We start from the raw sequence: 22,295 nt of genomic DNA, 5'->3' as shown, positions 1-22,295 counted from the left end.
AATCCTAGGAAAAAATGTTTAAACTCTGAAGGATATTGAAGATGATGGGGCAGGTACCAAGGTTTGTGAAATCGGCATTAATGGAGGCACTGGGATAGAAACGCAGCTCATGTAAATCACAGCAGCTCTACAGAAATCATTGGAACCACCAATAATTTATACCAGCGGAGGACCTGGTGCACTGAAGGCAGAGACCGAAGATCTAGCATCGGTCTAGCATCAGTCCTGCTGTGATACAGGGATCTGAACTATACTGTCACCGACCCACTAGACTTTCCTGTAATCCAGAGGATTCTATAGTGATTTGATCTCTATGTCCACATCTTGCTTGCTCTCTCTGTTTCAGTACTGGGCATTAGAGGGGTGTGACATTCATTGCCTGAAACTTTTTATCAACGAAAAACGCAGATTCTGAGACACCAAAACATTTCTCAAATGTCTGATGGCTTCACAGAGTGGTTCATATTGAAAACAAAAAAACTTCTGAAAAAAATGTTTCAATTTTTCACTTCAAAATGACTTGTACAGAAATTTCATTCGGTTTTTTTAAAGTTAAAAAAAACATACTAAATTGACGCGGAATGTTTAGTGTCGAGTCAAACAAAACATTTTGTTCTACTCAAAAGGATTTTTTTTACTTTTCTATTTGCCAAAAATGTTCTAAAAATTACTTTTCAGGTCAACTCGAATTTTTTTTTATATATTTTTCAGAATTGACAGCAACTCGAGAAATCAGTTCTTTGAACTAAAGACATGTCCCAACTTACCCAAGTAGTCATCAAAAGAGAATTTGTCATTGTCCCAGATCTGGAGGATAAGCTGGGGTGGGACCTTATTGTCCGTCTTGTCCAAGCTCCAGAAGTGCTCCTGCGGTCACAGGGGAAAGGAAACAAACCAGAAAAGATGTTGAGCAGAAAGAGGAATACAGTGGCAATCGACATTTCATACATTGTGTGTCCTTAGCTCCCTCAGAGCATGCAGCCATGCTACCACAGACTAATCTCATTAGTTCTCATGTGTTATAAGCACTGGCCTTAGTCAATTGGATGGGAGACATTCAGTGGTGGTGTAGGTGTCTCCTGCTGCCTAGACCACCCAATGCCAAGGACCCCGAAGGGTGGTAACAGGTACCATGCTGCTGAAGGATCTCTCTTTTGGATTCAGACATTTTAAGGCCACAAGAAACAATCATAATCATCCAGTCGGACCTCCTGCATAACAGAGGCCAGAGAACCTCACCCTGCAATTCCTGCATCAAGACCACAATTTCTGTTTGGGCTATGGGAGATCTTATTGAAAGATACTGAGTCTTGACTGAATGGCTGCATGTGATGAAGAACCCCACCATATCCCAAATTCCAAATGACCATCCATGTTTAAAATGTATGCCTTATTTCTAGTCTGAATTTGTTTCCCTTCCACTTCCAGCCATTGGATCTCATTCTGCTAGATTAAAGAGCCACCTACTGTCAGAAATCTCTTCCACATACACATCTGTACAGCCTTTGATCAAGTTACCTTTTAACCTTCTCTTTCATAAACTAAATAGATTAAGTTTCTTCAGCCTCTCACTGGAAAGCATGATTTTCAGATCTCAAATCATTCTTGTGAGTTTTTTCTGAACCCTTCCAATTTTTCATCATCTTTTGAAGTGTGAACCAGAGAACTGGACACAGTATTCCAGTAATGGTCCCACCAGATGAGTCTTGGTCCCTGTAACAGGGCACCTGCCCTGCACTGGCCCTAAAAGGGTTAAAACCAGCCTATGAAGGCTGAGAGGCAGGCAGTCAAAGGAGTGGCTGCAGGGGAAACAGCCAATCAGGGTCCAGCCGGCCCATATAAAAGGAAGCTGCAGACCAGAGCGAGGGAGTCTGCTGTAGGGAGCCCTAGGGAGAAGACTGGCTTCCTAGGGGGCTACAGAGAGACCAGCACCTGGGGAAGGGCAGGTGCGAGCAGGGACCGGGTGAAGCTAGAGGTGCTAGCAGGGACCAGGGGAAGCTAGGGAGAGCTCCTGATGGGCTGCCAAGACTTACAGGCTGGAGGCCCTGGGAAGAGGGCAAAGGAGCCGGAGCCAGAGGCAGGAGCAGAAGGAACTGAGGCTGAGGGGAAGTGGCCCAGGGAATAGAGACAGTGAGCTGGAAGGAAGGGGCAGCAGGAAGCTTCTGGTTGCAGGGTCCCGGGGCCCGGAGTAGTGGGCGGGCCTGTCTCCCTCCCCCCAGCCGCTGAAGGAGCAGCCCGGCTGTGGACTGCCAAGCTGCTGCAAGGAGTGGCTGGACTCATGTTGGAGGAGTCCTCCGGCAGGGGGAAAAACTGGATGGTGTCTTGGCCAGTGGGCTGTGCCACGAAGCAGACGCGGAGAGGAAGGAGCCATAAGGGGTCTGCAGGCGGAGGCGAGGATGGGAGAGCCACCACCACCCGAGGATGCATCCACTGGGACTGAGCTAGTTCCCAAAACGCCCAGCAGGAGGCGCCAGTTTGGTGAGTGACCCCGTGACAGTCGCGCTAATATTCCAGCAATGGTCCCACCGGAAGAGTCTTAGGCCTTGAACACCTAGTCATTAAAGATCCCATGGCACTTTTTGAAGAGCTGGGATGTAGTCCTGGTGCTCTGGCCATATGCTGATGTAAGAAATTGCATTGTGACTATCTAACTGTTCCCTGCACTTTCCGTTAGCTATGGTGCTCTCCCTCCATTCACCATCAGCCAGCTTTGCTGTTTGCAAATCTTCCCTCTGGAAACTTGGGTTCACGCCCCGTATAGGCTCCAAGTGAGACCGAGCTTGAGGTGGCATCATCCTAGTATCATGGATATTGGCCCACGTCAAAAAAAGCTGCCACTTAATTTGGTACAATTGGTCAGTGTCCTCTCAAAAAGGACCTGGTACGAGGCTATTAGGAAGTGCCTGCAGGTTAGGAGTGAGGTGCATCGGTAGAGCGAGATGGAGACGCAGTGAAAGCTTCATAATTCCTGGATCTAGTCAATGGAGTATTGTTCACAGAGGGGGCGCAGGGTCAGGACCACTATCTCTGTTGAATGTTCTCATTAAGAGCCAGGGTGCATCCCGTTGGCAAGGCATCACGCCATCCCGTCTCAACTTGATTTAATTAAAACCAGGCAACGTGGGAATTATTCATGACACATTTGCCCCGCCATAAATTCATCACTGGAGCTACAAACCTCGCATTCATTATATCAAGCAATATAAGGAAAAAGAATGTGTCAGACTCCATAAAAACATAAATAATTGACCAGGGGCAATGGCGGGGGGAGGAGAGTATTTAAACCCCATTGAAACTGGCTTCCTTTAAGAGATCCCCCTGGAAGGTTGTATTTCAATTTTATCTCCAAGCGTCTGCTCACTTTGTAAAATCACATGGACGGGTTTGAAACGGGGGTTTTTATTTATGCATCTTAAATATTTTAGAATCCAGAAAAATTATAAAATAATAAATGGAAACTTCCATTTTTTTCACCTCTTCCTCCGAGAAACTGGTTAAATGTGTGTTTTTTCAAGCGGGGCGGGGGAGGGGAGTCATTTTCCCAGCTAATAACTTATTCTAAATTAAAACTGCTAAAAAGGGCCGGTGCCTGAGTCTTCCCTTTCCTATGTTTTGATTATGTCCTACCCTGCAGAGGGACTGTTAGCTACCCAAAGGGGAAACCACAGAAGAGGGTCCTCTGGGAAGTGTTATGAATATGGAGAGCCAACTTACAAAAGAGATACGGTTAAAACGTGGGGGTCTTAAAGTGAGGCACCCAAATCCCTTTTTAGGTACCTACACTATGCAACCTCATTTGGGGAAGATCTGAGCACCTGCAACTCCCAGTTACGGGAAGGGCCTAACTTAAAGGGACCTGAGTTTCAAAATGCTGACCTACCCCTTTAAATGCTGGAGGTGGGAGTGGCCTCCTTTTGCTCAGGAGAAGGAAGGAGGCGGAGCTCCTGCCAAGAGGGGCAGAGACTTAGAGTCTGAGGGACCGACAACGAGGATAACTGGTCCCCAGGTCTAAGGGTGAGCATAACATAGAAGCCGAAGATATCGCTGTATGTTCAATTTCACAGTGTCTGCACAGTGAAAAGCAAGTGGCATTTAATTGACTTTCACCAGCAGATTCCATATTTCTTGCCACTGAAAAAATGAGGTTGGGAACAGGGACAAAATATAGAACCTATTCGCTATTCATGGGGTGACACGAAGAATTCACAACAAGCCGAACGCTGGGGCCCCTTCTCTGAGCCATGTCCCGCCACGCTTGCTCATGCTCCCATTTTGATTTCAGTGGGCCTGATTCAAATGGCCTAATTCATACGTAGGACTTGTCTACACTACCCACTTCTGTCAGTGTAACTTACATCACTCAGGGGTGTGAAAAAAACCATATTCCTGAGCGACATAAGTGACACCGGCGGAAGCGCCGGTGTGGACAGCGCTATGGTGCTGGGAGAGTGTCTCCTGCTGACCCAGCTGCCACTGCTCGCTGAGCTGGTTTTATTACGGGGGCGGGAGAGCTCTCTCCCGTCGGCACAGAGCGGCTACGGGAGCCATCTTACAGCCATCTTTGGTACTGCTGTAAGCTCGCCAGTGTAGACCAGGCCTGAGCAGGTCATTATTCCACGCATAGACCCATCGAATTCAACCATATGGAAAGCGGCAGGGCGCTGACTTGGGTGTTGGTAGACCTGGCCTCTCCTCCTGAGCTGTGTGTGACCTAGCAAGGTCCCCTCTCTATCTCTGTTTCCCCCCCAAACCCTTTGTCGATTCAGACTGTAGCTCCTCCGGGCAGGGACTGTAATGGGGCCCTGATCTCAGCCTCTCATTGCTACACTAACGCCAACAACAACACGTGGTGCTACGGAGTCTGGGCAGCAGAATCTGGCCCAATGGGATTGCTCGTGTACTCAGTTACTGCTCAGTCAGGGTATCTGGCCCTCAACTTTTGGTCGGCGATAAGCACATTCACCGTCCAACACTGCAGCTTTTACTCGCGTGATCAACCCTGCCTTCCGTGAGGCTCTCTGCCTGACTGAGGATGACTCACGCAGGACGAGGTGCTTGGCGGATTCAGATCCAGCACACAGCATTTGCACAATCGGTACAGCTTGGCCTTTCTTGTGGAAAAATCCCGTCAGTGTGGTTTGGCCAGCAGGAGAACGCTCCTCCTAAGAGCCATGTGAACCAGGGGACACTGCGGAGCAAATCTGGAAACTGGGCTGTGAAAAAGGATCAGGTGGAGGGGGAAGGGGAGGAATTCGATGCATAGCTACGTTTATGGGCTATTTCGAAGCAGCGAGACATTTGCCTCGATGATTAAACCTTGCTGCAAAGGTGCACTGTAAAATTACCCTTTGCAATCATTTTGCAAGCCCGGGAGGGAAAAGGGGTTGAATTGCCGTCGGTTTTGTTTTGCAATGGTTTGGAGTGGGGGCGGTGTGTAAATGTTTTATGATTGTGACTTATACAGGAGGGAGGCATAAGAAATTGTTCCTCTCGCTAGCAAAGTGTTGACAGGGCTGCCGTTCTTCTGGGCTGTTTATGTTCTATGAAATACAAAGTCAAGAGCATTTTCTCTGAGGCCATGTGACCCTGGACTGCTGGTTTCCAATCTGTAGCTTTGAAGAAAGTCTGGCTTGTTTCAGCCTGTGCCTGGAGGAAAGGGCTTCTTCTTTGGCCCCACCGCCTGCATTTGTTCCTCATGGCTGCTCCAGAGGGGGACCCTGTGGCTGGGCAAGAGGCCTGGAGCATCTCATTGGTGGTTGGCTTTCCGCTTTTTCTTGTGGCAGCTGAGCCCCTCCTCTTGTGACAACAAGAACTAACTGTTCCAAGGAGCAATCCTTCAAGGTGTCAAGAAACGGCTTCTCTGAACCTTGTCCCATTAGGACATTTCATCGATTTATAATAAGTAGGCAGCTGAAATCATCCATTATTACTGTTTCATTTGACTATGTTTCCTCTTTGAGCTCTGACTACTTTTGCCAACTCTCACAATTTTATCCAGCGTTTCACAATCCTTGGGGTTTTTCTTCAAGCCCCAGCACTTGGAGTCAGGTGACTGCAAGAGAATCTCAGTTTTCACTTTTCACAAAAATTCAGTTTCTAGCCTTTCTGGGAACAAACAAAAGCTTGGAAACGTGACCTCTTCAGGCTCAAAAACTAGAAGGCAGATGAAAAGAACCCAACATTTCTTATTTTTAAATTATCTTGATTTTTAAGCCAACCTCATGATTTTGGGGGGGAACTGACATAATTTTTAATTCTTGGGATTGGTAGTAACAGTCTCCATTAAAATTCTACCCTCAAAGTGCTTTCATAGAATCATAGAATATGATCAGGAGGCTGGCATCTTAACCCTATACGTAATATACTGTTATTACTATGATTGTGCAGTGCCTAGCACAATGGAGCCAAGAGCTAATGGGAGTCTGTAGTTGTCATCACTCTCTAAATGTTAAATATATTATTAATAATAATAATAGACTTGGGATTTTTATTCTCCAGACCAGGTAAACTATGGCCCACAGGCCGGATCCAGCCCGTCAGGGCTTTCAATCCGGCCTGTGGGATTGCCAGCCCTGTGGCGCAGTGGGCTAAGGCAGGCTCCTTCCCTGCCCTGGCCCCGCAGCACTCCCAGAAGCAGCTGGCACCACATCCCTGCGGCTCCTGGGGAAGGGGGGAGGCAGAGGGCTCCATTGGCCAGAAACAGGGAACTTTGGGGATGGTACCCGCAGGCGAGGACAGCGCCTGGCGGAACTGCCTGCCCCACCCCACCCCACTTCTGTGAGCAGCGCGGGGCCAGGGCAGGCAGGGAGCCTGCCTTAGCCACACTGCGCACCGCTGCCACCCCAGAGCCGCCTAAGGTCAGGCTCAACGGGTAGTGATCAACTGCTCAATGTCTAGTAGGCAGCTGGTATCAAACAGCATGCCCCAAGGGTCAGTCCTGGGGCCAGTTTTGTTCAACATCTTTATTAATGATCTGGATGATGGGATGGATTGCACCCTCAGCAAGTTCGCAGATGACACTAAGCTCGGGGGAGAGGGAGACACACTGGAGGGTAGTGTTAGGATCTAGAGTGACCTAGACAAATTAGAGGATTGGGCCAAAAGAAATCTGATGAGGTTCAACAAGGACAAGTGCAGAATCCTGCACTTAGGACAGAAGAATCCCATGCACCGCTACAGGCTGGGGACTGACTGGCTAAGCGGCAGTTCTGCAGAAAAGGACCTGGGGATTACAGTGGACGAGAAGCTGGATATGAGTCAGCAGTGTTGCCTTGTTGCCAAGAAGGCTAACGGCATATTGGGCTGCATTAGTAAGGGCATTGCCAGCAGATCGAGGGAAGTGATTATTCCCCTCTATTCGGCATTGGTGAGGCCACGTCTGGACTACCGTGACCAGTTTTGGGAGCCCCACTACAGAAAGGATGTGGACAAATTGGAGAGAGTCCAGCGAGGGGAACGAAAATGATCAGGGGGCTGGGGCCAGGGCCGGCTCCAGGCACCAGCTTAACAAGCAGGTACTTGGGGCGGCCAAGGGAGAGGGGCGGCACCTGCGGCAATTCGGTGGCGGCAGGTCCCTCACTCCCTCTAGGAGCGAAGGACCTGCCGCTGAACTGCCACCACCGATCACGATCGTGGCTTTTTTTTTTGCTTGGGGCGGCAGAAATGCTGGCGCCGGCCCTGGCTGGGGCACATGACTTTCGAGGAGAGGCTGAGGGAACTGGGCTTGTTTAGTCTGCAGAAGAGAAGAATGAGGGGGGATTTGATAGCAGCCTTCAGCTATCTGAAGAGGGGTTCCAAAGAGGATGGACCTCAGCTGTTCTCAGTGGTGGCAGATGACCAAACAAGGGGTAATGGTCTCAAGTTGCAGTGGGGAAGGTCTAGGTTGGATATTAGGAAACACTATTTCACTAGGAGGGTGGTGAAGCACTGGAATGGGTTCCCTAGGGAGGTGGTGGAACCTCCATCCTTAGAGGTGTTTAAGGCCCTGGCTGGGATGATTTGACAAAGCCATGGCTGGGATGATTTAGTTGGGGATTGGTCCTGCTTTGAGCAGGGGTTTGGACTAGATGACCTCCTGAGGTCCCTTCCAACCCTGATCTTCTGTGATTCTATGATTTACACGACCTTATGGAAACATTTTCAAAAGAAAGGGCTTTAAAGATGTGCCACTGACCCTGCAGGCCCTCCAGGTCTGAATCCAGAGTTAGCCGAGGTTCCCCGGCATCCCCCAGAAGGTGCTCGGCACCTTGTATGATCAGAACCTAAGTTCTTCAAGGAGCTTTGGTATCTTTCAAGGAGAAAAATACCATATACCGTGAGAAGGCTCTGGCGTGGTAGCTGCAGTCCTTGTAATTCTGGTTATTTTTTGTAAGGAGGAAAGAAACAAGTAACTGTCTGCATAACCCAAGGGATAAACTCCAGGGGATGTGTGATGAGCATACTGAGCCAGATCTGTCTGCCTACTGATTTGTCTTAGGATTTGATAGCAGAGCACCTTCCACATAAAATCAATAGCAACAGTAAAGTCCCTAATGGACTTCACAGAGTCTCTGGCTCGTCCCCCTGACCCCAGGCTGGCATACATCTGCTTAGCTCCATGGAATGCAATGGCCAACTTACCCCAGAAAAGGTTCTGGCCCACAACACTCCTGGGCAGTCACTACTTCGAAGGCATCAACAAATTGCCGTGAATCGACAGGAATTGCTTGGCGGAACCAACTTCCAATGAAGGGAGGTAGGGTGAGGGCTGGGAGGGTTTACACACGGGGGAGGGAGAGGAATTCATTCTCAGCTGAACACGGGTGTAGCTAGGAGTCATGGGGAAAAATAAGCCTTTGGATGTAAGCCCACTTCTTCCACTAGTCCACAGCGCCGCTCCCCGCTTCACTTCAGATCCATCTTAAGACCCACTGCTACCATGATGCCTACAGGAAACTGGTGACTGATAACGGCTACGTAGAATACCGGTCAAATTTGCTGCTATATCTGGGCCCTGAATCAGCAAAGCATTCAAGCAGAGGACTTCAACGGGGACTTAAACATGTGCTGATGCACTTTGATAAGCTGGGGGCGTATTAATTTACACACATCCTACATTTAAATGTCTCAGAACCGTCAAGGCATGCCCTCGGCTATCCTATGTAACCACTGATTCTTAGCACTGTTACCCACCCGCTCCCACCCCAACTACCCACTCTCATTTGTTATACCCTCTTCCTGTGTCTTGTCTTAAATAAGATTGAAGTAGGGGTGGTGTCTCCTTACATGTTTATATAGCACCCAGCCCTCGTCTAGTTCTTCGGAACCTACTGCTATAGAAAAATCACACAATATGAAGGGGAAATCGAGGAAGAACACTCAGGGTGAGTATTAGGACATTTTCTATGGGTGAGATCCATTAGTCTGCGGAGTTATCTCCCAAGGGAAGTAGCAGAAAGCTCATTGTTTAAAACAAAACTAGCCCAAGCCCTGAAGGAAAGTCTGTAGGAACCGATTTTGCATTGGCAGAGGAAGGAGGAAGATGATTCAATGGAGCTTTATGCATCTCTACCTTTGATGATTCATTACGCTATTACAAGCAGAGACCAGCCTTAAGCAAACCTCTTCATTTGATTTTCCCTGAATTTTAAGGTGAATATTTGCAATCCGGATCTGAATTTTGCATTCCGAGGTCCATCTCTCAATGGGGAGCTCAGGGTTCTAACAGAGCGTGTAGCTCCGGGACAAACAAAGGAGCGAAAAGCCAATTCTTCTCTGCAGTGCTCTCAGCTCAAACACCACCTCCAGGAGGCCTGGGCGCAGGTGGCTTTTAGCTGCTTAGAATTTGCTGTCCGACCGTTTTGATTTAAATTCCGCTTTCCATGGCTGTATTTAAAGATCAGTGCATGGGTTTTTACAGCAGCCATAATGAACCCGGAGTTCAAACAGCACATGGCGAGATCAAAAATTGCAGGAGTGGAATGTGTCCTGCAAACACAAAGCATGGCTTTTCATTCGTTATTTTTGCCTTTACAGAGCTATTTTACAAGCTGTTTATTTTCTGATACAGTGTTGGCAGACATGCGGCCGGAGGAGAATCAATATCAGCACAGTGGGATGTATTTTCTTAAAGGGTTTAGCGGGGGGGCTTTGCTTTTTCAAAGGGGATAATTGAATGTGCTACACACTGTACTTTTGATTTGTTTAACATGAAGCGTGAAATGGGTAGAGCTGTGATTCTGTCGATCAGCGATTCGCATTGAAACTGGGCACTTTCACGGGGGGGAGGGAGCGGGTGGCTAGCTCAGGGGATTGGTAATGGAACTAAGGAGTCTTTCACACCAAAGCACTGGCTCCAATCCATCTAACTCCAGAAAGTTCTCTTGCTGTGAAAGAAATTGGGAGAGCGGCTCCTAATCTAGCTCACAGCCAGGCAAATGACCACACCCCAATAAGCTTTCTTAGGCAGAGAGACCAATGGCTGAATGCACAAGGAGACCAGGTTCTTATTGGCAGGGCAGCGTGATGGAGACAAGAACTCCTGTGGGGGGATTAATTCAGTATTGGAGTTTGTAACTGTAACACCGACAGACCCCGGTTGTCGGCAGGTGGGATCGAATCTGGGACCTCAAGAGCTAAATGCACGAGCCTCCACCACATGAGCTAAAAGCCATATGGCTGTAGAACAGACTCATGAATATCTCTCTCTAAGTGGTCTCGGCACCACTAGATGGGACAGACACCACAACCAGGTGGTGTGTGGGGTTACATTTCTTCCCCTAGCTGAGGAAACACGTCCCGAGCTTCAGAGACTTCCCAGTGGAAATCCCAGATGAGCCCCCACTTATAATGCCTACAGATCCCTGTCATCGGCAGGGGGGATCGAACCTGGGACCTCTGGAGTTTAGTGCATGAGCCTCCACCACATGAGCTAAAAGCCATATGGCCCTTAGCTAAGGCTGTAGCAGACTCATTAATCTCTCACTAAGTGGTCTCGGCACCACTACATGGGACAGAACACCACACCCAGGAGGTGTGCGGGTTACATGATGATACCCCAAAGCAAGCCAAATCCTGAAGAGAGAGGTGGGACCCACTTTAAAAAAAAACCTTCTGGGGAGAACTGGGGTAGAGGATTTGGGGCAAAGTAGACTAGATCTCACCCTGGCCCCCCCAAGTATTCCTGGATATTCTGCCTACATTTTCCTTAATTTAATCCCAACCTGTCTAGCTCTACCCATCCACACACCCACAACTGCCCCTAGGCTTCCCTGACACCTATCCCCTTCCAATATCTGTAGGTTCTTCCCTCCCTTCGTTTTTGCCTAGCCACGTTATGAAGACAATTGACTATTTGTAGCTTGATCAGCAGCGCAGCGCTGAGGACTGTCATTGTATATTTGGCCCCAATTCAGGATATGTGATGACAATTTCCTCCTGTCTGGGTTCACTGCTACAGCTGGACACACATGAAGTAAGTCGAGTGCCCTCTGAAGGTCTGTTAGATCCCCCTGGTGGCTGTCTTTTACTAGCAATTTGCTGCCTCCTATGCCCAGAACCCCTTCTCCAGTCAGTCCATCTAACCCAACGGTTCTCAAACTGTGGGTCGTGACCCCAAGCCGTGTAACCGGCTCAGGTTACAGGCCCCCTGCCTGGGGCTGAAGCCCTTGGGTTTCAGCTTTGGACCCCCTGCCTGGAGCAGTGGGGTCAGGCTTTGGCCCCCCCACCCAGGGCAGTGGGGCTCGAGCAAGCTCAGGCTTCTGTCCCCCCTCCTGGGGTCATGTAGTCATTTTTGTTGTCAGAAGGGGGTCACGGTACAATGAAGTTTGAGAACCACTGCTCTAACCCCTTAACCACTGCTGTTGTGTAACCCACTGATTCATCGATTCGAAGGCCAGCAGGGACCACTATGATCACCTGGCCTCCTGCACAGCACAGGCCATAGGGCTTCCTTGAATTAGTTACTGTTTGAACCAGAGCAGGACACCTAGAAAAACATCCCATCTTGATTTTAAAAATGCCAGTCATGGAGACTCCACCACGGCCCTTGGTAATTTTTCCATGTTAATTACCCTCTAATTACTGGTCAACTTTCTACTCACACAAAACCCAACAGCCTTGCCCCAAAGGTTTCCAGCCAATGGGAGCTGCGGGGGCGGCGCTTGGGGCAGTATGCGAAGCCCCCTGGCTGCCCCTACGCATAGGAGCCGGAGGCGGGACATGCCGGCTGCTTCCCAGCAGCCGCGCGGAGGCTAGCAGGGAGCCTGCCTTAGCCCTGCTGCATGGCACCGCCAACCGGACAGTCAATGGCCCTGTCAGCAGTGCTGACCGGAGCTGGTAGGATCCCTTTTCAACCGGGTACTCCAGTCGAAAACCGGACCCTGGTCACCCCAGTCAATGTGTGCCTGGTCCAGAGAAGCTGAGAGTCTGTTACAGCTCACAGCTTGAGAAGCTTGCACTTCAGTTCAAACTGCAGAGACTCCTGCTCTTAGAGGTCCCTTGTTCAATCCCAGCGTTGGCAAAGATAACGGCCGTCACAGTTGCTCTTCTCTGAGTACCCTCCTATTTGACTCTATCGTGATGGGAAGAAGAGTCACTCTTAACAATGCCTTTAAGTAATTTTCACAGGAAGATGAATGTTTCCTGGATGTATAAAACCTACCAAATCCTCCCTTCACCCCCATCTTTCCCATGTAAAAACAGATCGATGGCAGGCATATCATTGTGTAACTTCAGTGTGTTGTTTGCTGGGTAGAACAAGCACATGTTGTTTGTGGTACTGTTGTAGCCGTGTTTGTTCCAGGATAGGAGCGAGACAAGGTGTGTGAGGTAATATCTTTTACTGGACCACATTTTTGAGCTTTTCTCTTTCAGCAACAAAAGTTGGTCCATCCACCTTGTCTCTAACAAGAAGTATAGTCAGTCCCCCAGGGACTATAACTAGGCGGATGTAAGAGGCTCACCTTTTTAGCAATGTGACAGACTTGCTCAGCGGGAAGGTAGTCAAAGGGGAAGACGAATCTCCAGTTGAAATTCCCTTCGCCTCCCATAGACCGGTAATGCACATCGGTCTTCTGTTTGTTCTCCTCGTGGCCAATCATCCAGCTGCAAAATACAAAGGCACTGACTAATGAAATGAAAACAGGATGTTTGAGCAACTCACTCAAAACTGACGGGTGCAAATATAAAGATGACTGAAGGAACCATGATTGGCATATTGCCCATTGGTTGCCTATTGGTTTCCAACTGATTTTAAGATGTTGTTTTTTACCTACTAAGTCCTAAATGACCTGGGACCTACCTACATAAGGAAGCCTAACTTTAGCTTTGACAGTTTGGGTCAGTCATTTCGAAAGAACTTTCTGTAGGAAATTTGAATACAAAATTATACATTTATTTAGTGCAAAATTTAATACAAAATTAGAAGTAAAAAAAAATCTCTTTGTCATAGAATCATAGACATGTAGGGCTGGAAGGGACCTCAGGAGGTCGTCAAATCCAGCCCCCTGAGCTGAGGCAGGACCAAGTAAGCTTAGGGCACGTCTTTACTACCTGCCGGATCAGCGGGTAGTGATCAATCTATTGGGGGATCGATTTATCGCGTCTGGTGTAGACACGATAAAATCGATCCCTGATCGCTCTGCCGTCGACTCCGGAACTCCACCGCAGCGAGAGGCGGAAGCGGAGTCGGCGGGGGAGCGGCAGCGGTCGACTCGCCGTCGTCCTCACAGCCAGGTAAGTCAACCTAAAATACGCAACTTCAGCTACACTATTCGCATAGCTGAAGTTGCATATCTTAGGTCGACTCCCCTCCGTAATGTAGACCTAGCCTTAGATCATCCCCGACAGCTGTTTGTCTAATCTGTTCTTCAGAACCTCCAGTGATGGGGATTCCACAACCTCCCTTGGAAGCCTGTTCCAGAGCTGAACTAACTTTAGAATTAAAACGTTTTTTCCGAATATCCAACCTAAATCTCCCTTGCTGCAGATTAAGTCCATGACTTCTTATCCTGCCTTCAGTGGACATGGAGAACAATTGATCACCGTCCTCTTTGTAACAGCCCTTAATGTATTTGTAGACATATCTATACTAGTGATAACACAGGACCATCATGCCTGGCACAATGGGGCCCTGGTCTCGGTTGGGGTTCTAGGTGCTTCTTTAATACAGATAATAAATAGCAGCGTAGCTTCTTGCAAACAAAAGGCACTGTTATTTATTTGAGGTATTAGGGTCCTGATTGTGATCTATCTCATCTGCCCACTTATAAGGACCCAGCCCATCACAGTAGCCTCTGAGCTCCAGTTAGGAGGCCAACTAGGAGCCACACATAGTCACTAGTCCGGCTTGTGACAGAGGTGCCTTTGTACAATAGGGCATAGTGCCAAGTCACTTGTGTCTCATGTGTGATTGGCCTCACAGGAACCAGTGTCATGCAGGAATGTTGATTACCCCATCTTGGGAAGACACGGCAAACGATGGTTGGGCAAAGCGTTTAGCTCATTTACAGCAATGGCTGATCTGTATGTTTGTTGGGAATGATAAAAAAACAGGTGCGTGGGGGGGGGGTTGATCAAACATTAGATATTCCCACTTCCCCAGTGCCACCCCGCCCCACTCTGCTAATCCTGAGCTACGTATGGAACCTCTTGGCTGGAATTGACAACAATGAACTTGATGCGAATACCAGGTAAGCAGGGTGCATTCTGGATTTACAGGAGGAAAATTGGGATTGTAAAAAAGGGATTTACAGTCTGTTTCAAAATCCTCCCTCTTCCTGTTCATAAAACCAAGAACGTAGAAAATAAGTAACTCCCTTGGCTGCGAGCGCACTATTTTACACAAGATAAAACATAAATGGAGTCAGACAGAGAAGGGAAAACGTGCCAGAGGAGTTACTGCCGGCTGCCACATTTTTGTCCAGGAAAAGGAATTTCAAAAAGGCAGCTATGTAAACAAGACTAACTCTGTATACAATACATGCATAATCCGTGCCATGGATGAGGCTTCAGTTGGGCTGGTATCCAGCAATACAACATACCAGCACCTCTCTCAAGTTGCTATCTTGTCCTTCAGAATCTCAGCTGTTACGGTTGCAAAGAAAACCACAAACATGTGAACTGACTGTAGCTAATGCACTGGTGTTTGCAAAGAGCTTGGAACAACAGCTCGCAGAGGTGTGAACTTGCCCCATTCATCTCAGTGAGGGGTTAACTCAGATGCCCAATGAAGACGATATGAATGTCGCAATAGTTAACTGTTTCCTTGCTGATCTGTAACACATTGACACATCACTAACATAGCCTGAGGTAGCAGGATTGCCTACCCTTTCACGTAGATGTCGCTCATCTTCTCTCCAGTGATGCTGAGGTCATCTAGGATCACGTCTTTGGTGTTCCAGATAATGCAGCGCAAGAAGAACCTGAAATATCCCCCCCCACACACCGAGACATCAGAATGGAATAAAAACCATGGTCTAAAATGGAAGGAAGCCAAGGCTGTATTTAAAGGCAGCTTGTTTGCAGAACAGCTCAGGTGCAAAAGGTCTGATCCTGTAACTTTCACTCATGTGTGAAATGTCCATGGGTGTAAAGTCACCCAGGAGAGTTTGGGCTAAAGGATGTTTTAGAAGCATATGGCTGTGTGCAATTAGGGCCAGAGAATGCTCCAAGCACTCATATCTCCTCTGAATGTGCGTAACCATAGGCGCTGACTCCATGGGTGCTCCAGGGGAAAATTGGGGGGTGCTCTGCACCCACCGGCAGCTCCCCGACCCACACCTCTGCCTCAGCTCACCTCCGCCTCCACCTCCTCTCCTGAGCGCGCTGCCAAGTCCTGCTTCTCCCCCTTCCCTCCCAGGGCTTGCGCCGCGAAACAGCTGTTTTGCATGGCAAGCCTGGGAGGGAGGGGGGAGGAGGAGGAAAGCGGCGTGCTTGGGGAAGAGGCGGGGCCAGGGCGGGGATTTGGGTAGGGATCCAATGGGGCAGGGAGGGGGCGGAGTCAGGGCAGGGCCGGGGGAGCATGAGCACCCACCGGCGCCAACAAAAGTTGCCTATTCCCTAGGCAAAAGGTGCAAGGAGCCACTATTTCTTTGTGTAAGTGACCAGATCACGTGGTCTGTTCCATCAGCATCCCAGACAGAGAGCTCACGCACCAGCAAGAAACAAGAATCAAGTCACCTTTTTGCTCGGCGCGGCGTGATATTGAATGGAGGTCCAGGCAGACCCAGAGACTTCGGAAACAAGTCTACCCACATCTGAAGCTTTCCCTGTAATGAAACAAACTGCTGTGAGGTCTAGGAACTGGGTTAACATCACTCTCCTTTTTCGATGTGTTCATGGAAATAGCGACTTGAAACAATGACAGAGCTCAAAGGCAGGAGATTTATTTTTGACAATGGCAAGGAGCCAACAAATTTCAGCAAACCGATCTGGGAGCTGAAGCAAAGTACCCTCCCGGGGAGCACATATGGGGTACAAAACGGCTCTTTAATTTAATGGAGAGAGGCCGAACAAGAGCCGTCTAGCTTAGCTTCCAGCCATTGAATTCTGATTAGAAAGAAGACCCCCATTTTGAAGTGAGGGTGGTTAACCATTGGAACAAACTACCAAGGGAAGTGATGGATTCTCCCTCCATCTCTCGATGTCTTCAAATCAAGACTGGATCTCTTTCTGGACGATACTTGTTAGCCAAACACAAGTTACTGCGTTCAATACACGGGTATCGGGGTGAAATGTATGAGCCTGGGATACAGAGGAGGTCAAAGTAGTTGATCTAATGGTGTGTTCTGGCCTTAAACTCTATGACTGAATCTACCTACATGGGGCCAGATGCTCTGCTGGTGTCAAAGGGTGTAGTAGCTTCATTGACTCAATGGTGCTACACTGATTGACACTGGCTGGGGATCTGGCCCGTTACTTTTTGATGTTGTTGGGAATGGGTGCAAGGAAGAATCTAGGGACATCTGACTCCATTTTCTGGTTGCTTTATACTCCCGTGCTGCAGAGATCCTACTGAGATCTGCTGAGAGGTTTGTTTTTCTTTTCTTTTTTTAAGATTGTCACTTTAACTGTTAAATACCAGTGGGTGGTGATAAAGATATACTTTCTGTGCAGTGTCAAGGGCATAAAACTTATTGACTTTGAATATCAGCCCATCACAAATGGCTTTTTTTTTTTTTTTTTTGGCAAGAAAACTCTTCTCGCAACAGGAAACAATAGCAAACTTTGGGCAGGCCTCCACTACCGCTTAAGTAGATCTAACTTGCCTTGCTCAGGGGTGTGAAAGAGACACCCCCTAAACAACGCAAGTTACAGCAACCTAAGCGCTGTCCACCCCGGTGCTATGTCAGCAGGAGACGCTTCTAGTGTAGACTGGGCCTTTAAAAGCCCAGCGTATAACTTACTGGAAACAGGTGCACACATTCTATCTCCTAGCTTTAAAACAGTGGGTTAGGGCCTTCCTTTGGGGAACTCCCGTGGAGCTGCCCTGTGGACTCCCAGGACCCTTTTTCTTCACAACTGATGAGAAGAGCCAGAGTGAATCCTTCTATTGATCCTCAGTACAAATCCTGAGAGGTGCTGAGTACTTGCAACCTGCTTCACTTCCATGGAGCCAGCGCTTCTCAGTATTTGATCCACATTAATTCTGTGGGGATGAGGCAATGGGCAAACTGCCCAAGGATCCTTCAAGACTTATCCAACCATCTTAGCTCAGGCTTCTTCCCAGGATTTCTGGTTCTGCTCACCAGGAGAGACCAGAAAAAACAACTCTGCTTGTTCTAGCCAAAGCACGAAGCGCCCACCCGGGCAATACAATGTTTAGAAAGGAGTTAACAGAACAGTGTTTAGTCTGATTATAAATTCCGCAGGCCAAGGACCATGTCTTCTGCTGCTGTGTCTACAACAATGTCGTGCAGCCTAGAGGACTGAGCCCTGGGTTCTAATCCTGCTTCATCTACTAACCTGCTGCATGACCTCGGTCAAGTCTCTGCACCTGTCTTTGGCCTGTAATCCTTCTCTATTTAGATTGTGAGCTTGTTGGGGTAGACAGTGTCTATCAGTATGTGTTTGTACAACACTTAGCAGGACAGGGCCCTGATCTCGGCTGGCCTCTCTAAACGCTGCTCTAACACAGCAGAGCCCACTATTGGCACATCAGTAAATAAGATTCAGGTGCTATTGTAGTCAGCGTGCTTCACCAGAGGGAATAAAGTGGCTGGAGAGACAGCGTGGCCAGGAAATGCTGTGTCCTAAACCTGACAGTGCCTCTGTGGCCATGAGAAAGTCTTTAAACCCATCCCCGCCTCTGTTTTCCCATCTGCAAAGGACAGCCAATATGCTGCTCCCAGGGTGTTCTAGGCATCACTGGCTGTTCAAGGCTATGGACGTGCCCATCGTTACTTAGTGGGTTATAAACTAGCCCCGGTCGGAAGAGTTTGGTCGAAATATGTGTGATGGATCTATTCGGGCATCACCCGCTCACACCAAGGGCCACCTCCTGCAATCCCTCACTGACAGCAAGGGCACCCCTCCAATGGGACTCCTCTACAGGAGGGAGGCTTTGCGGGATCAGGCCCTGATTGGTCTATGTATGATACGCAGGGGAAGCCTAGCACCCCATGGTGGATGCGTGCACAAGATGCAGCTGCTCATGGTGCAGAAAGGCACTGCCAGGATCACCAGATGCCTGGTCCTTGGCAGCCCAGTATGAACCAGTGATGCATGGCAGACCCTTTGCCAGGGGCCCCTTCTGAGCAGGCTGACGTGGGACCTGTAGAGAAGCTCTGTTTCAGCCTTGGTCACTGACATACCCTGTGGTTCCTACCTGCTCAATCTCAGGCTGCAGCGGGCTGTAGAGAGGCCTTGTCTCCACGTGCTCGGGCACCAGGCCTTGCTTCCGCAGTGCGTACAGGGCGAGCCGCTCCTCTGGCGCTCCCAGGTGTGGGTTGACGGGCTTGCCATCCTCTGCCACAGAGAGATCAGACAGCGAGCGAGGTTACCGAACACCCTCCATGGATCCATCACCGACCTGGGGCCCGATTCTGATCTCACACTGCGGCTTATCCCTGGGTCACTCCACGGACTACCCTGGGTCAGTGTGAGTCCAGAAGCCCGTCCCATGGGTGCTGTGACAATCTGGGGCACGTGAGCTAGCAGCCTGCTGCTTGGACCAGGAAGGAGCTGGCTGGAGAAGGGGACAGATGGGGGCATGCTTGGTGCGGGATGGTCAGCTCTGAAAGCCACAGCCCTCTTTGTCCCACCAAGGCCCGCGTCTGACAAAAAGCCGCATTGCCAGTGCTGGTTTCGGGTAGAGTGGCTGGAGATGGGAAGGGGAATGGGACCATTTGGGGGAGTTTGCTCAGAGGTCTGGATATGTTTTTCTTAAGGTTTGATTGACATTGTTCAAAACGGGTCAGTTTAACCCATCTTTCTAACGTGCCTAGGGCCGCGGAGGGGCACTCCTGAAACCAATGAAATCACAGCTTGTACCCAGGCCAGGGTCTTCTCTCCTGGCATCGCTATGAATAAGGAGCAACTCCACTAACCTCAGCTCTTCCATAGCGCTTTTCATCAGTAGGTCTCATGGCATTTCCCACACTTTACTGTATTTATCCTCCCACACACCCATGAGGGAGGGCAGGGCTCCTGTCCCCATTGTACAGATGGGGAAACTGAGGCACAGAGAGGCTAAGTGACTGTCCCGACGTCACACAGGGAGTCTGTGGCAGATCAAGGAATCAAACCCAGGTCTCCCAAGTCCCAGGTTAACATCCTAACCACTGGAGAGGTGAATCGGGCCCTTAGTGATTACATAAAAACACCCATTCGCAGCTGGATTTTCAGCAGTATTCAGTGCCGCAGCTCCCCCTGTGATATTTCTGATCAGATTTTCACAAGAGGCCAGCACAGAACGTTCCTCCATTGTGCTGACCTCTGCTGACAATCTGGCCAATCCGCACACGTGTGCACGCACACGGACACGCATTCAATGAATGCCAGAAGGGTCCTACCTTCCGAATCACGTTTCAGTCACAGCTCCCTTCTCCGTACTTTGGGACAAGGTGCATTGTCTACTCTTATTGGACAAGATCAGACAACAACTAAGGTCCTAGTCTGCTCTGCGCAGACATGAAAGTTCCCACACTGTTTTATGGAAGAGGAGGGAGTGTATCTCCAATTGTCCTGAGCCAAAACTTGCTCTTTCCACAGATCTATGCATTGATTTGTTGGGAGTCCTCCACTCCAGAGGTGGCTGCATTTCAGCAGAGCTGAGAGTCAGTTCAAAGCACCCCGGGGGCCTTTGAAATGAAATGCGCTATATCAATATTATTACAGCTCTCCTGCTTTCAGGTGATAGATCCCAGCTTCTCTCTTGGCAGTGCCTTGAAGGGGTTAAACTTCATACACACGGGATTTTCCCCAAGCCCTGGAAACCTGGCTTGGGTGTGTCTGTGTGTGAGGCTCAGAAATAAAAACCTCTCTCTGAAACCAACAATGTGGGGGTTATGAAATAATGGTCTGGGCACAGTGCTTGTAAAACCCCTGCTCTCGTATTTAATGGCTTCACTTTATGCCCCGCCAGGTTCACATCTGACACTGTTCTGCACACACAGCTGGTTTCCAGATCTCGCTGAGGTCAAACCCCCAAGCTTTGTTCTGGTTTTGAAGTGATTGCCATTAAAAGAAAGCAAGGTGAAAGGCAGGCTGGGCGGGGGAGAGACGAGCCCCACTCAACTTAACACCTCTCCAGCCCTCGGTGAAAACCTGACACAGAACGGGAGGCTGTGAAGAAGTGGCTGCTTCTTGGCTCCTTCCAAGAGGGGTCTGTGCAGCAAAGCCCTACAACATTTGAGAGTGGTTTGTATCTCTGCTACGTACCCCAGGTCGCTGTGCCACTTGTAAATATCAGCCCCTCTGCAAGCAAAGTGCAGCTGGGTGATCACACAACCCTCTGTGCTTGTCAGAGCTCATGAGGAAACTGACACCTTTCGGCGCCCCTACATATTTGCATGGTGTGTTATCGCCTCTTTGGCTGGACAGAAATACATTGTTTTGAGTCCAAAGAGGTGGAATTCCACCCTCCTGGCAAAATGCTGAATCCTGGCAGATTTCAACCGTGCACAGAAATACCATTCATGTGTATACCACAGCAGATTGTCCTCGAAATCAGAGATTTCCACCTGGCTTTAGCTCACACACGTTTGTAGCTATAATGCTACCGCCTTTCAAGCTGTATTAGGATAAAGGTAAGGGTGTGTTACGCTGGCCCGGTGTATGCGATATTTGTCGCCCTCTAGCGACATACCCAGCAAGTCCAGCAGATTGCTACCTGCACGCTGCGGCAGATTTCCTTCTGCTCAGTGCTAGAGCCTGCATTTGTGCAGCTGAAGGCCCAGGCGCTAATTCCTCCTGACGAGAGCGGTGTCCGTATGGGTTTGGCCAGGGTTTGCTCCAGTTCCAGAAGGTATTGAGCTGATGGAAGAGTGGCCTTGTGGTTAAGGCATTGAACTGGAGTTCTGGGTTCAATCCTTGAGTATATCACAGAGTCCCCACAGCACCTTGGGAAAGTCACTTACTTCATCTCTCTGTTCCACCTCTATAAAAGGAACAGGACCATTCTTCCTTTCTCCCACTCTTGGGCTGTCTAATCTGTTTAGCCTGTGAGCTCTTTGGGGCAGGGACTGGCCCTATGTGTATGTACAATGCCTAGCATAACGGGGCCTCGATCTGGGCTGCAGTTCTAGGAGCTTCTAGGAGCAATACAGATTCTATAATGCTGGCAGCTCCTTTGGGCTGGCCATGTGGGTTTTCATAGAATCACAAAATCATAGACTATCAGGGTTGGAAGGGACCTCAGGAGGTATCTAGTCCAACCCCCTGCTCAAAGCAACATGATCTGAGTTCTCACTGTAAATCAGCTCGACTGTTCATCTTCACCATCAGTTTTGCTACCCTGTTTCACAAGCTGCCAGTCTCCAGTGCAATAATGGGGCGGGGGGCAGGGAAATGGTTTATGGATGTGAGGAGACTCCTTTACCGAACTCAGAGAGGACGTACTCCTGCTCCCTGAATATGACCCGGTCTGGCTTGTAGATGGGAGCTTTGCAGTTGCGTTGCAGGGAGAAGAGATGGAGCAGTTGGGAAGGTCGGAGCTGGTCTCGCCACTGGTTGGGTCCAGAACTGAAGCAAGACATTAGTAAAAACAAAGTGTTGTAAAATACACCCTGCCTCCAAAGGCCGCGACTGTTCCAGGGGCAACTGACGGGCAGAACTACAGCGGGGGTGAATAAGGCCAGGATATTTTTTAAAGAAAC

The 22,295-nt window shown here is 49.1% G+C and overlaps 1 protein-coding gene across 8 annotated transcripts in view; it reads right to left on the bottom strand.

The window, feature by feature from the left end:
* Positions 1-22,295, bottom strand: part of DYSF (dysferlin) — a 289,365-nt gene that overhangs the window by 22,386 nt on the left and 244,684 nt on the right. For all 8 annotated transcript variants that reach the window (XM_054030057.1, XM_054030060.1, XM_054030064.1 and 5 more), the window contains 6 exons: positions 22,019-22,161; positions 18,806-18,945; positions 16,159-16,247; positions 15,306-15,401; positions 12,942-13,083; positions 768-867 (listed from right to left, as the gene is read on the bottom strand). In XM_054030057.1, coding sequence (XP_053886032.1) covers positions 768-867; positions 12,942-13,083; positions 15,306-15,401; positions 16,159-16,247; positions 18,806-18,945; positions 22,019-22,161 — 710 coding nt within the window. The remainder of the gene's footprint in view (positions 1-767; positions 868-12,941; positions 13,084-15,305; positions 15,402-16,158; positions 16,248-18,805; positions 18,946-22,018; positions 22,162-22,295) is intronic.

This window comes from Malaclemys terrapin, chromosome 5 (genome assembly GCF_027887155.1).
Source record: "Malaclemys terrapin pileata isolate rMalTer1 chromosome 5, rMalTer1.hap1, whole genome shotgun sequence".
NCBI lineage: Eukaryota > Metazoa > Chordata > Testudines > Emydidae > Malaclemys > Malaclemys terrapin.
The sequence above is the reverse complement of the archived record's forward strand: the minus strand, read 5'-3'. Positions and strand labels throughout refer to the sequence as shown.